Genomic DNA, 13401 nt, shown 5'->3' on the forward strand with positions numbered 1-13401 from the left:
GCAGATGTGCTCCAACATTAGGCACATTCAAATCAAGACTTAAAGCAAATCTGTTTAGCTGTGCCTTTACTGAATGAGCACTGTGCTTAGTCCCAGAGATCACACTATTGTGTCTTTCTTTTCTTTAAAATCAACACATTTTATTCAGTTGTTAATCATTTTTAATTCTTCTTTTATTCTTGTTCATGTAAAGCACTTTAAATTACCATCGTGTATGAAATGTGCCATATAAATAAACTTGCCTTGCCTATTTTGTTGCCTATAGTTAATTTGTAGCCACAAATTTGTATTAATTTTAATATAACACATTACCGCAAATGGTAAAGAAAGTAATATATTTATCCATAAAAATTCTTGACTGATATATTTCTTGCTTTAAACTCATCAAACCGTAATGTTCCTAAAAAAGCAGCACTTATATTTAGTCATCTAGTCTGCAACCTTTCAAAAGCAAGAGTGAATGAGGGTGGAAAAGCTCAAAAAAATGCAGCCGTGCCACATTCCAGTCCTTCTTTTTAATTTCCATGACAGGTGGTTACAGCTGAATCATCATCTGAAACAATCAGGCCTTGTGAAGCAGTTTTGGTTGTAATCATGAGACCGAACGTCAGCCAATCAACAAGCGAGCTAATACAGCGAGCGCAGATGAATATCAAAAGAGTCCAGAAAAATGGCAAGAGAGAGGAATGCCGCTCAGTGCTGCCCTTGGATCAGTTGCTCACCCTGTTTACGTTACTAATGTGATTCTGGCGGAGCAGATCAAACACATGAGGGAAAATGAGTCATGGTGTGCCGTCACGCTGTGTTGAATTCTCTAGAGATAGCAGAAACCAGGTCATTCAACAGCAAAACAGAGGTTGGAGAGGAAAGAGACGGAATACGAGATGCTAACAGCTTGTTAATTGTTTGTGTTGGTCTTGGGTGGGATTAGAAGATGTAGACACACTGTTATGCTGTGGTGAATAGTATGTTTATGCTGGTGTTTCATCAAGGAAACATACCAGTCCTCAAGTGGAACGTTCTCCAGGCACGCGGCTGCGCTCTCCGAGTTGCTGGAAGTGGGAGTCTAAAAATAAAAGAAGAGATGGAGATTAATGTCATGTGCATTTTTATTTAGAGAAACCTTTAAAGGGTCACGAAACACCAAAACTTATTTTTTGAAATGTTGATAGTCATGTATGTGTCCCACGTTGCTAAAAACACTATTAGGACACATATATTTCACTAAAAAGTGAAAATTGATTGTTGTTTTTTTGGAGCAATTTAGTTCTTCGAAACTTTGAAGCTATGTCACGGCGATGAGCTTAATGTGTAAATTAAAGCGTGGAGATTGGATGTCTGTACCGGCCGGTACAAAGTGACGTCACTGAGTTTTCAGCAGTAATTTATGAGAAAGACTTGGTTTGAACCAATCAGCGCACTTTGTTGTGAGCTTTGAATTAGATGCTCTTTGAATGAGATGCAACTTCATTAATATGCATGATTAAGCTTCGAAGGCTGTTTTTACGGTTACAGTGTTCAGAGTAATGACTGTAAAAAATATGGACGACGCGACAGCGCCTTTTCCCATTGAACGTTTTGAAGGCAAAATGCCTCATCATGGGCACAAACTGTCACAAAACACTGCTGAAATTGGAGCCTGGGTATGTGCAGAAGGAACTACCTGATGGTGTCAGAGGCGGAGCCGCGGAATCAAGCTTTCAACCAAACGCTTGTACGTCAAACCACCCACGCCCCCGAACTTCTCATCTGACCACCCATATCTGCACTATAACAAAGGCTCACTAATATAAATATAAACACTTACATTTCAAAACACGTAATAATACACGATTTATTAAAAACTGTGATGTGACCTGTTACAATTTAATAAAAACTATATGTTGGACTGCAAAATAAACAATCTTTCATTCTCTCTAGCCTAAGTTAGACTCCGCTATGAGCACAAAAAATATTTCTCTTATAACAGGTTGATGGGATTTATCTTCATAGGGGTAGAAATATCACTTGTAAAATATGAACAATAACATATAAACAACACTTACATTTTAAAAAGGTTTTTATTTTTAATTAGCAATCAACAGGACCCAAAATATACACACCATAGATAATCATTTACCATGCGGAAAAAATCATGCGTTTAAAAGATAAATACAGCAAGATTTCTAAATATCAACAGGAATTTTACACACCCCATCCCTGCACTATATAAAATAATCCTCATTAATTTGTACAATAAAATTAGCAGTATTGATACATTAACTGACGTCTATCAGCTGCTGAACATCACTTCTATATTGTTTATCATTTTTTTACCGTTTTCATTTGGTTTATTCGATGCCTTAATATGTCACAAAGTAGAATTTACCTTTATTTTAATGTTTATTAGGAGTTTTCAATTAAAAAGCCAACAGTAAATGATGTATATAAATAATATATAACATTTACAGCTCTATTTGTTATACAAGATTCTGTTTCTAGAACATTATTATTTTATAACAGCAAATTCAGTAGATGAACTCAATAACATGCTCAAACTCTAAATGTCAGAGACGTCCTGTAAATCAAGTTCAAATAACGTTACAGGAGATCGATGTGGAGATCGACTAACATTAGTTTTGTCTTCCTGATTATTATTTCAGACCCATAAAGATACCTACTGATAAATAACAATCGCCTGTATTTTCCCCATCATGGCATGTTTCAGCAAAATAATAAAGCCCGATAAAGCCCTCACATTACCGAATAAACAGTGTTCCAACAGATCCTGTAGGTCAGAAAGTGTAGTTTACTGCTGAACAACTCATTTTATCATGGTAAAATAACACAGAAATTGAACATTGATACTTCAATCTCCTCCTGAAGCTCCGACGACGGTCTGTTTAGAGAAACTGTCAATCATTGTTAATTCCTGTTCCTGTCCATAAGATTAACAACCACAACAATCTCTTAAAAAGAATGACTCACAAAGCGAAATTTTGAATTACTTTGGATTCTTACCTGATAAGACTAAAAAATAATAATAAAAAAAAGCCCAAAAGAGCAACAGGAAACATTGAAACAATTTTTGACCACTTCATATAGCTAATTATCTCTTTTTGTAATGAATTTCGTTCTGTATAATTTCTATCTTTCTTTTAATTTATTTTTTGTTGGTCAGTTATCTACAAAGTAAACATATTTTGGGTGAAGTGATGTGAAGTGATTTTTTCAATAATAAGGCATTTATGAATTCAATTTAAGGAGGTCTATTATAAAGTAAGGAGATTACTGTTAATTTTTAGTTCTGTTCTTTTGATGTAAACAACAATATTAAAAAATTAATAAAGATACTTTATAGATAGTTTAGATACTTTTTTTTACATAGTTAACCAAAAATAAATCTTTAAATGTTTTTCCTATTTCACATTTTCATGTGATTTAAACTATACACACTTCATATTTGTAATGTTAATGATTATTTCAATTTTAATGCTAGAAAATAAAAAATCTTAGAACAGCTTCGAGCGTTATTTTGTACATTATTCTTAGAAAGGAGATGTTAAATGGATATTCCTTTAATTCGTCTGGACAGAACAGCCTGTTTGTACAATCAAAACTGCTGATAAGAAGCAAAGCAACTAATTCTACATAACTGAATTATCAACAGCATTAGAAAGCCGGAACGGCAGTTTGGCCATAAAAGAATCCATTGCTTCATCTGAATGACGCAAAAACTGAATATAATATGAATGAAGACTTCTTGTTCCTCGACAAGCTTAGCAGTATGGCAAGACTGTTTCTAAGAATTGTTCGCAAGGCATTTGGCTGTGGTAAGGTAAAAGTGAATTGAGGAGTGTGTGTTTGTGTTAATACTTTACCAGCTCCTGCAGAGCGGGCATCTCAGTTTCTTTTTGCTTTCCATCCATTTCTGGCATGTACGTGCAGTTGAGAAGGTTGTACCACTTGGTGCACCATTCCTCTGAATACTCCTCATCAGCCAAGCTGATCTGAGCACCAGCCTTTCAAAAGCAAAATAAAAATAAAAAGATCACATTTATTTTCATCTAGGCCTGTATTTACAGTCAGAATCATTATATATGTATAATGTATATTTTGTATCCTCAATTTCTGTTTAACGGAGAGAAGACATTACTAAACATAATAGTTTTAATAACTAATTTCTAATAACTGATTTATTTTATCTTTGTCATGATGACATAATATTATACTAGCTATTTTTCAAGACACTAGTATTTAGCTTAAACTGGCATTTAAAGGCTTAACTAGGTTAATTAGGCAGGTTAGGGTAATTAGGCAAGTCATTGTATAACAATAGTCTCTTCTGTAGACTACCAAAAAAATTCTTAAGGGGCTAATAATATTCACCTTAACATGGTTAAAACACTTTTATTCTAGCCAAAATAAAAAACATTCTCCAGAAAAAAATATTATAGGAAATACTATGAAAAATGCCTTGCTCTGTTAAACATCATTTGGGAAATACTTGAACTAGAAAAAAAATTCACAGGAGGGCGAATACTTTTGACTTCAACTGTACATATAAGCTAGAGATGCACTGATTGACTGGTTAGTCAATTAGTTGATTTTTGCTTTGAATTAATGGTGCTTCAAGAGTTCGCACTTAGCTGATAATTGATTATAAAGCTTGTTTGGCATGCTGTCCCGGGAGAGAGCCCTGAGCTTATAAGGTCCTCGAGCCCGGAGCTCCTTCCCGTTTGCAAGGCGAGAGGGGAGTCTGAGCTCAGGTAGATCTCGAGAACTCCCCTGCTGTAGTAGCTAACAAACAGATAGTGATTGCTCTTAAGAGATAACTGCTAACTAGGAGCATGTCTATGGTGCCAATTTGGATCAGTCAATGAACTTGAGTTGCATGCTTTTGGACGTTGAGAGGAAACCGGGGAACCCAGGGAAAACCCAGGGAAAACCCACGTGAGCACAGGGAGAACATGTAAACTCCGCACAGAAACGTCGACTGGCTTGCTAAGGACTAGAACCAGTGGCGTTCTTGCTGTGAGGCAACAGTGCTAACCACTGGGCCACCGTGTCACCCATCTAGGACAGGAGGAGGAGTAGGGGTGGAAGGTGGATTCTTCAAAACCAAGATGGCTGTTATATGGAACTTAGGGTATTTATAGTGGCTTAGGAATCGTCTGATTGGTGAATCATAAACTGAATAATGCGGGACCAGCCGCAAGCAATGATAAGCATGTGATCCTCTCGAAATTAGTTTATAAATAAACTTTACAAAGAGACAATTTTTGGTTTGCTGGCCCATCATGCATACAAAATGTAATTCAATGCTTTTTTTGTAAGCTAAAAGTGTGTAAACAGTGCTAACAGAGGCTGGATATGGTAGAACAGAAGACACTAAAGTATGAACAGACATATAGTATTGTACCCATGGAAAAACATTAGATATTTAGCATTAATTTGACCCAATGTAACAAATATTGACCTTTGCTCAGTGTCAAATTAATTATATAAAGCATTGGGCAGTTTCCTTTAAAAGAGTAATTAATTATTAGATCCTTTCAGAAACGGAAAACGTGAGAATGAAGCGTGAAAAAACAAAGGAGAAGCCGGAAAAACAGCTGCAAATAATGCTTTCTGCAGCACTTTGGACTATTATGAACTCGGAATGACGGAATTACTTTCTAACAAGAGGTTACATGTGCTGCTGAAGATTAAAGACACAGATGAGAGGTTTGCACTGACTGTGGGCTATATTTTGTGTTGTTTTTGAACCCAAATAAGGACTAAATATATGCTATGTGTAGTTTTTCTGTAATTGATAACATATCGGAGACTGTAAGGGTCTGTATGTGTTCATATATGTTGCATTTATTTATTTATTTCATATAATTGTAGACGTTACAGTAGGCTATTTGGCACTATCATTGATCTGCAGTTATAATCAAATCATGCTCATAGAAAGGTTAGAAATGAACATTTATACACAAGTATTTATGTGTAGCATCTGTTTTGTGAGAAGGTCTTCTCACATGATATGTGAACAACCCGTACGCCGTTTGTGTACCTCTCAGTGGAAACGGGCTATTAATTTCACAAAGCTAATTCAAATCACTACGTTTTTACTTTATGTTTTACAATGATAAACTCTTATTGATATTTAAAAAAAGGAAAAAATAAATAAATAAATAAAATGGAAATCTGTATCAGAAGCAGCCAATTTGCTTGTAAAAAATGGAAATGAAAAAAAAAAGAATCACATCCCATAGAATTCCAAATGTAGACACATTATTGACATTTAGCCATTTGCTCAGTCTCTGATCTGACACTCACTAAACAGTCCTCGCGGCCCGATTTGCTGGTGGTGCAGACATCAATGCGCAGAGTCTTCTGTCGGAGAGCAGTGGAGGAGACCTGCAGGCTAAACGCTTCCTTTAACTCTACGGGCTCCCGTGGCAGAGCGCAGTGTGTGCGGAACAGACAGCGAACGGTCTCCGAGCATGGCAGAACCACCACGCGAACATATCTGCAACAGAACAAATCAAGGCAAGGCAAACTCAGATCACAGGTGCTCTTCTTGCATCAGAGACACATACATTCAACATTCTAAAATTAGACAGGATTTGGCCAATTAGTAGATCTGAACTGAAAGTAACTAAAAAAACGGGTTTAGGAAAAAAATCTAACTTGAGTTTCGGAATTAATATAACAAGAGTTGTGTATCATTTTAAGAATTGCTAGAAATTCAAACACCAGGTGGCAACACATGCAACCTATTATTACCTTTATGCAATATACAGTGTATCCGGAAAGTATTCATAGTGCTTCACTTTTTCCACATTTTTTTATGTTACAGCCCTATTCCAAAATTGATTAAATTCATTTATTTCCTCAAAATTCTACACACAATACCCCATAATGACAATGTGAAAAAAGTTTTTTTGAATTTGTTGCAAATTTATTAAAAATAAAAAACCCGAAAAAAATCACATGTACATAAGTATTCACAGCCTTTGCTTAATACTTTGTTGATGGCAGCAATTACAGCCTCGATCATATTTTGAATATGATGCCACAAGCTTGGCACACCTGTCTTTGGGAATTTTTGCCCATTCTATTTTGCAGTGCCTCTCAAGCTCTATCAGGTTGGATGGGAAGCGACGGTGTACAGCCATTTCTCTAGAGATGTTCAATAGGATTTAGATTTGGGCTCTGGCTGGGCCACTCAAGGACAATCACAAAGTTGTATTGAAACCACTCCATTGATATTTTGGCGGTGTGGTTTGGATCATTGTCCTGCTGGAAGATTAACCGTCGCCCCAGTCTGAGGTCAAGAGCACTCTGAAGCAGTTTTTCATTCAGGATGTCTCTGTACATTGCTGCATTCATCTTTCCCTCTTTCCTGACTAGTCTTCCAGTTCCTGCTGCTGAAAAACATCCCCACAGTATGATGCTGCCACCACCTTGCTTCACTATAGGGATGGTATTAGCCTGGTTATGAGCGGTGCCTGGTTTTCTCCAAACGTAATGCCTGGCATTCACTCCAAAGACTTAAATTTTAGTCTCATCAGACAAGAGAATTTCTTTCTTATGGTCTGAGAGTCCTTCAAATGCCGCAAATTCCAGGCGGGGAGTGGCTTCCGTCTGGCCACTCTACCATACAGGCCTGATTGCTGCACAGATGGTTGTCCTTCTGTAAGGTTCTCCTCTCTCAACAGAAGAGCGCTGGAGCTCAGACAGCGCGACCTCCCTGACTAAGGCCCTTCTCCCCCGATCACTCAGCCTAGATGGCCGGCCAGCTCTAGGAAGAATCCTGGTGGTTCCAAACATCTTCCACTTACGGATGATGGAGGCCACTGTGCTCATTGGAACTTTCAGAGCAGCATAATTTTTTTCGGTAATCTTCCCCAGCCTTGTGCCTCGAGACAATCCTGTCTCGGAGGTCTACAGACAATTCCTTTGTCTTCATGCTTAGTTTGTGCTTTGACATGCACTGCCTTTTCAAATCATGTACAATCAACTGAATTTACCACAGGTGAACTCCAATTAAGCTGCTTAAACATCTCAAGAATGATCAGTGGAAACAGAATGTACCTGAGCTCAATTTAGACCGTCACGGCAAAAGCTGTGAATACTTATGTACAAGTGAATTTTCAACTTTTTTATTTTTAATAAATTTGCAACAATTTCAAAAAATATTTTTTCACATTGTCATTATGGGGTATTGTGTGTAGAATTTTGAGGAAATAAATGAACTTAATCAATTTTGGAATAAGGCTGTAACAAAAATGTGGAAAAAAAATAAGCGCTATGAATACTTTTCGCATGCACTGTATATTGCAAATATTGGTTTGAAGAAACCAAAAGAAAACTTCAGAAGAAATAAGTCAAAATTAACAATTTTTTGCAACAACCGAATGGGTTAAATCCATTCGTACAACCCAACAAGCTCCTCTTGCAGATATGGTAAATCAAAACTACATCCTACTGATTAAAATTAATGTCTCTATCAAGTTTAAATGAAGCTGGCAGGAAGAGAGTGCTTTCTCACATGTTCTGGTTGGCTGGCAGAGAGAGCGCGTTATAGTTGGAGAGCTGCATTACGAACACGGTGAACCTCTTCTCCTTCACTTCGTACTTCAGGCCAAGTTTGATCTGAGCGCTGCTTGCTGAGCTCCCGTCATCAAAAGCCAGCAGCTGCTCAACTGGAAGCCCAGGCCTGTGGAAATGAACAGAAGCACTTTGCAGTCCAAATCAGGGATGTCAGTTTCTACAAATTCCATTGATCTGTGGCTGTTTAAATTAACAATAAACTAATCGATTCATTGTTAACCGTAATTTGGGACATTAAGTACATTTACATGGACACCAATACTCTGATTTTAATACGATTAAGATAATACTCTGATTAAGAGTCGACCATGTAAACAGCGATTTCTGATGACCTTAACAACTGACTAAAGTCATAATCGAACTAAACAGAAATCGAGTTAAGACATGTGGAGTATGCCGATTTTAGTCGCATTATTGAAGACATGTAAACACCTTACAGGGCTCGAAATTAACATAAAAATATTTTTCTTGGTAGCACCGGTGCTCCTTACTTCAAAAATTCAGGCGCTCAAGTCAAAATTTAGGTGCACCCACCAAAAATTATGAGCACCGTTACTACACGTTTTATATCAACAGATTTATTACATTTGATTAAATGAAGGATTAAATAACTTTAGAACATCTCCTGCTTAAAATGTGCAAATGAGGCAAACGCTGTTACCTGAAAACTCCGTCCATAGCGGAATTTGATCCGCTAAAAATCTTTTATCCACTTTTCGAAAAGTGTAAATGCTGGATTAACATTCACCACATGATCACTAACAAGATGTGGCATTATTTGTAATTTTAGATGGTTTCTAAAACAAAATCTATCAGTGTAATTTTCATTCTCGTATCCAGACCTTTACGTTTCCGCGGCTGTAGCTCTTTGTTATCTGAACTGAGTGATTAACAGGCGATATTAACCAGTTCATTCGCGTTCTGTTCTAGAGCAGTGGGCCAATCAGAAGAGCTTGAAAGCGGGTAAACTGTAAACTGACATGTCAACCGTTTTAAACCATTCCTGAGCGCTGCGTTTGGTGTTTTTTGCTGCAAAGATGCATTCTGTGTGAATGTCTCCTAAATACGCGCATGTGGCGGACATTTTGCTGTGAAAACTGATCACATGGCAACAATTTATGCACTCGCACAAATGCTCCCAAATATATTTTGAGATCGCATAGATAAAATTTCAGGCGCATTAGCGACCAAAATGGTTGCAATTTTGAGCCCTGCCTTAACTATTAACTATTACCGTTTTGTAGTACTTTTCACTACATTTTATGCCAGGACACACACATGGCAGCTGTCAGGTGCTTGACGACAAACAAATGAGAATAGCTTCAAGCAAGGAAGCACTTTTTGGTACAAGCGGGAAACAATGAGTATGTTTACATTTGACACCAATGTGAGTCTGATTAAGAGTCTACCATGTAAACAGCGATTTTTGATTAATTTAATCTGATTAAGGTCATAATCGTACTCACTTTCAAACTATTACTGTACTGTACGATTTTTGCCACATTTTGTGACAGGATAGTATACACACACAAAGCTGTTTGACAGTATTCTCTGCACCAAGTACTAAAATTCCACTGATTTCCTGAAATAAACGTTGAATTTTTTAGATAATTCCATGCAGCTCTTTGATAATGTGCAATGGACTGAATGGACACAATATTTCCACTTTCTTTTTTTGAAGAGAGAAGAAAACAAAGCATAATTGCTTAAATTGTTTTGCAATTTTTCACAATTGATTAATTAATACGCATCGGTATCTGTGCACGACAATATTTTTAAATTCTTTGAAGAAAGAGTAGACAACCAGCAAATGTTCAACAACTTTACTAATACAAATCTTGTGTAATCTTGTGTAGTGTACTTGTGTGGAGTGTAGTTTTAATGAAATTGGATACTGCATGCCTAATGAGGAAAAAACTCAGATTTTGTGATGTAGGTGTTTGTGGTTCTTCACGAACTCTGTAGGTACAGAGAACAGTCAAACAGCTGAGTGTGTAGACTATACTGTCGCAAAATTCAGCGAAAATCCTACATGACGATAATAGTTTAATTGTGGTGTTTACATGACTGCAATGCATTCGGCCGGTCATTTAGTCTCATATCTCATATCAGTCTGCATATCGGCATTCTCCATGTCTTAATCTGATTTCTGTTTACTTTGATTATGACTTTAGTCGGATTAAGGTAATCAAAAATCATTGTTTATATGGTAGACTCTTAATCAGAGTAAGGATGCTCAAAATAACCAATTAACCGTTAACCGAAAGGGTGCGGTTGTAACCGATTAATAGTATCAGTTAAACGATTAAAAAATATTATTATATATATTTTAAAGCTTGGCTGCATAAGGGGTCGATCACAGCAAACATGCTTTTTGCATTGTGAGGGGAATCTTTTGAATGCTTTACTAACGGCCGTGAGTGTTTTACGCGCTGCTTATGTGCCCTGCGCGCCTGGCGTTTTGCCATTACGCGATCATACAGAACGCGTTTTTTGCATTGAGAGGCGCCTTTTTTAAATTATTTACTAACGACAGACAGCGTTTGTTGTGCGCTGCTTATGCACCCTGCGTGCCTCGCGTTTTGCTATTGCACGATATGGGGCTGATTACACAGAACGCGTTTTCTGCGTTGAGAGGCGCCTTTTTTAATTGATTTACTAACGTCAGCCTGCTTTTTTCGTGCGCTGCTTATGCACCCTGCACGCCTCGCGTTTTAACTGCCTGTTGTGCCTCGTGTTTTTGCCCTTGCACGCCGTGTGCTTGCAGTTGAAAAAGTCAACTCTGAGCGGAAAAAGCGTTTTACGTCACTTGCATCTTTTTCATTCTCCAATCAAATGAAAGGTGAGGCAGGGTTTCTGTTGAGGCGCCTGCAGTGTTTGTGTTGTCAAGACAACAATGGAGACTTTTGAAGATAGAGGTGAGAGGTTGCTGTATGACTTCCCAAATCTTGAATTTTACAATATTATTAAATATAAAAATTTTATTAATATCAACAGCAACACTCTTGCACAATACCCAGCTGATTCAGTCATTGCCTAGCAACTTTTATTCTTGACAACAAAAAAGGTAGTGTGGTGCGCCTTGCGTTTTTGGAACCTAAATGTACGTTCGGTGTGATCGGCCCCTATGTGTGCTCGAGTGGAAAAAGCGTGTTACGTCATTTTTCGTGTTACGTCATGTTTTTTTCGTTCTTCAATCAAATGAGAGCAGAGGCAGGGTTTCCATTGAGGTGACAGCAGTGTTTGTGTTGTCAAGACGACTACGGCGAACTTTTAATGACAAATCTTGAATTTCACAATATTATAAAAAATTACAATTATGACAACAATAGCTATGTTTCCATCCACCTATTTTTATGCGCATTTTGCTTATGCGCATAAAAAAACGGTTGATGGAAACGCCATGATGCGCATAAATTTTGAAAATGCGCATAAAAAACTTATGCGCATAACTGAGTATGATAAACTTTTTATTCGATAAGAAAAGATGCACATAAACTACGATAGAATCACTTTTACCGCACAAATTTCAGTATGCGCATTAAAAAAGGTCATGTGATTTTGTTATAAGAGATCATGTGATGATAAAAATGTGCGTAAATGGACAAACCAGCAGGCTGAGCACACTGTAAACCATCTCAACTGTTGTTTTGGTCATTCTAAAATGCCTTACCATTTACGTATTAGTGTTATTGTATTATTAATGACCTTCAGAATCAAGAGCGTCTGTGCTCCGTGTCTGACACCTTCAAACACCATCGCACGTTCACTGCGTGTCAGAATTGCCTTCTAAGGCGCAAGTCATTTATTAGATGAAGAAAAGATTGACGCAGCTTCTCCTACCACAGTAAATTCAGTTTTTACTGTTGATATTTGGTGCCAGTTAATCAGGAAGTGACAATTTTGTTTGCTTTGACTCCTTGGATGGAAACGCTACTTTATTTGCACGTCTTTAATGCAATAATCCAGTTTTGCACATAAAGTTCATTCGCATTTTTGTATGGAAACAGCTATTGACAGCAGCATTCGCGCACAATACGGGTCAGCTGATTCAGTTGTTTCCTGGTGACATAAAAAAAAGTACATAAATGCATATTTACTGTGGAGCGATCGATTTGAGATAGCGTAATATTTTTATTTGACGGAAGAAAAAACATCATTGGAGAAACAGCCTATGCAGGTTCTTAGAAAGGATTCAGTCAGTGTTTCCTTTTGTAATCTAAATGTCATTTAAGTGAAAAAAAAACAAGGGCAGGCCTATTTATTTTATTAATTATATTTAGTTTATTCTTTTTTCGATGCTGTTGGAAACACTGCATGAAGATGCTCTGTTATGTTCTGTATGCTGATGTTTGCATGTTAAAATAAATCAGTATTTTAAAATGCAATATTTAATGTGTCACACAAAATAGACACGTCAATTATATTTTTTAATTAAATAATATTTTAATATTAAACTGACCGGTTAACGGTTAATATTTGGTTAATGAGCGGCAGTTGACTGAGTTAACTGAAATGAGCATCCCTAAATCAGAGTTTAGTCTCAATCATATTAAAATCAGATTATTAGTGTCCATGTACATGTACTCATTAAAAAGTTGTGTAGATAAAATGATTAATCAATTAATCATTAGCCAATTAATCAATTACTCATTTTAAATACAAATCCATAATAAAAGGTCACAAATTCTTGTATTCTACCTTTTCTCCGAGGGCTCGTATACACCGCTGTCACCTGCTACCGATTCGTCAGACACTGCAGATGTTACTCCCGCTTTCTTCGATCCAGGCCCGGATCCTCTTGTTTGCGTAACA

At 37.0% G+C, this 13401-nt stretch overlaps 1 protein-coding gene across 2 annotated transcripts in view; it reads right to left on the minus strand.

The window, feature by feature from the left end:
* Positions 1–13401, minus strand: part of wwc1 (WW and C2 domain containing 1) — a 153594-nt gene that overhangs the window by 62459 nt on the left and 77734 nt on the right. For both annotated transcript variants that reach the window (XR_008835653.1, XM_056446976.1), the window contains exons 12-16: positions 13288–13401; positions 8525–8692; positions 6307–6499; positions 3861–4001; positions 1002–1066 (exon numbers count right to left, since the gene is read on the minus strand). The exon at positions 13288–13401 is cut by the window's right edge and continues 4 nt beyond it. Coding sequence is in view for 1 of the 2 variants with exons in the window: in XM_056446976.1 (XP_056302951.1) it covers positions 1002–1066; positions 3861–4001; positions 6307–6499; positions 8525–8692; positions 13288–13401 (681 nt within the window). In the remaining variant the exon portion in view is untranslated. The remainder of the gene's footprint in view (positions 1–1001; positions 1067–3860; positions 4002–6306; positions 6500–8524; positions 8693–13287) is intronic.

Source organism: Danio aesculapii, chromosome 21 (assembly GCF_903798145.1).
Source record: "Danio aesculapii chromosome 21, fDanAes4.1, whole genome shotgun sequence".
NCBI lineage: Eukaryota > Metazoa > Chordata > Actinopteri > Cypriniformes > Danionidae > Danio > Danio aesculapii.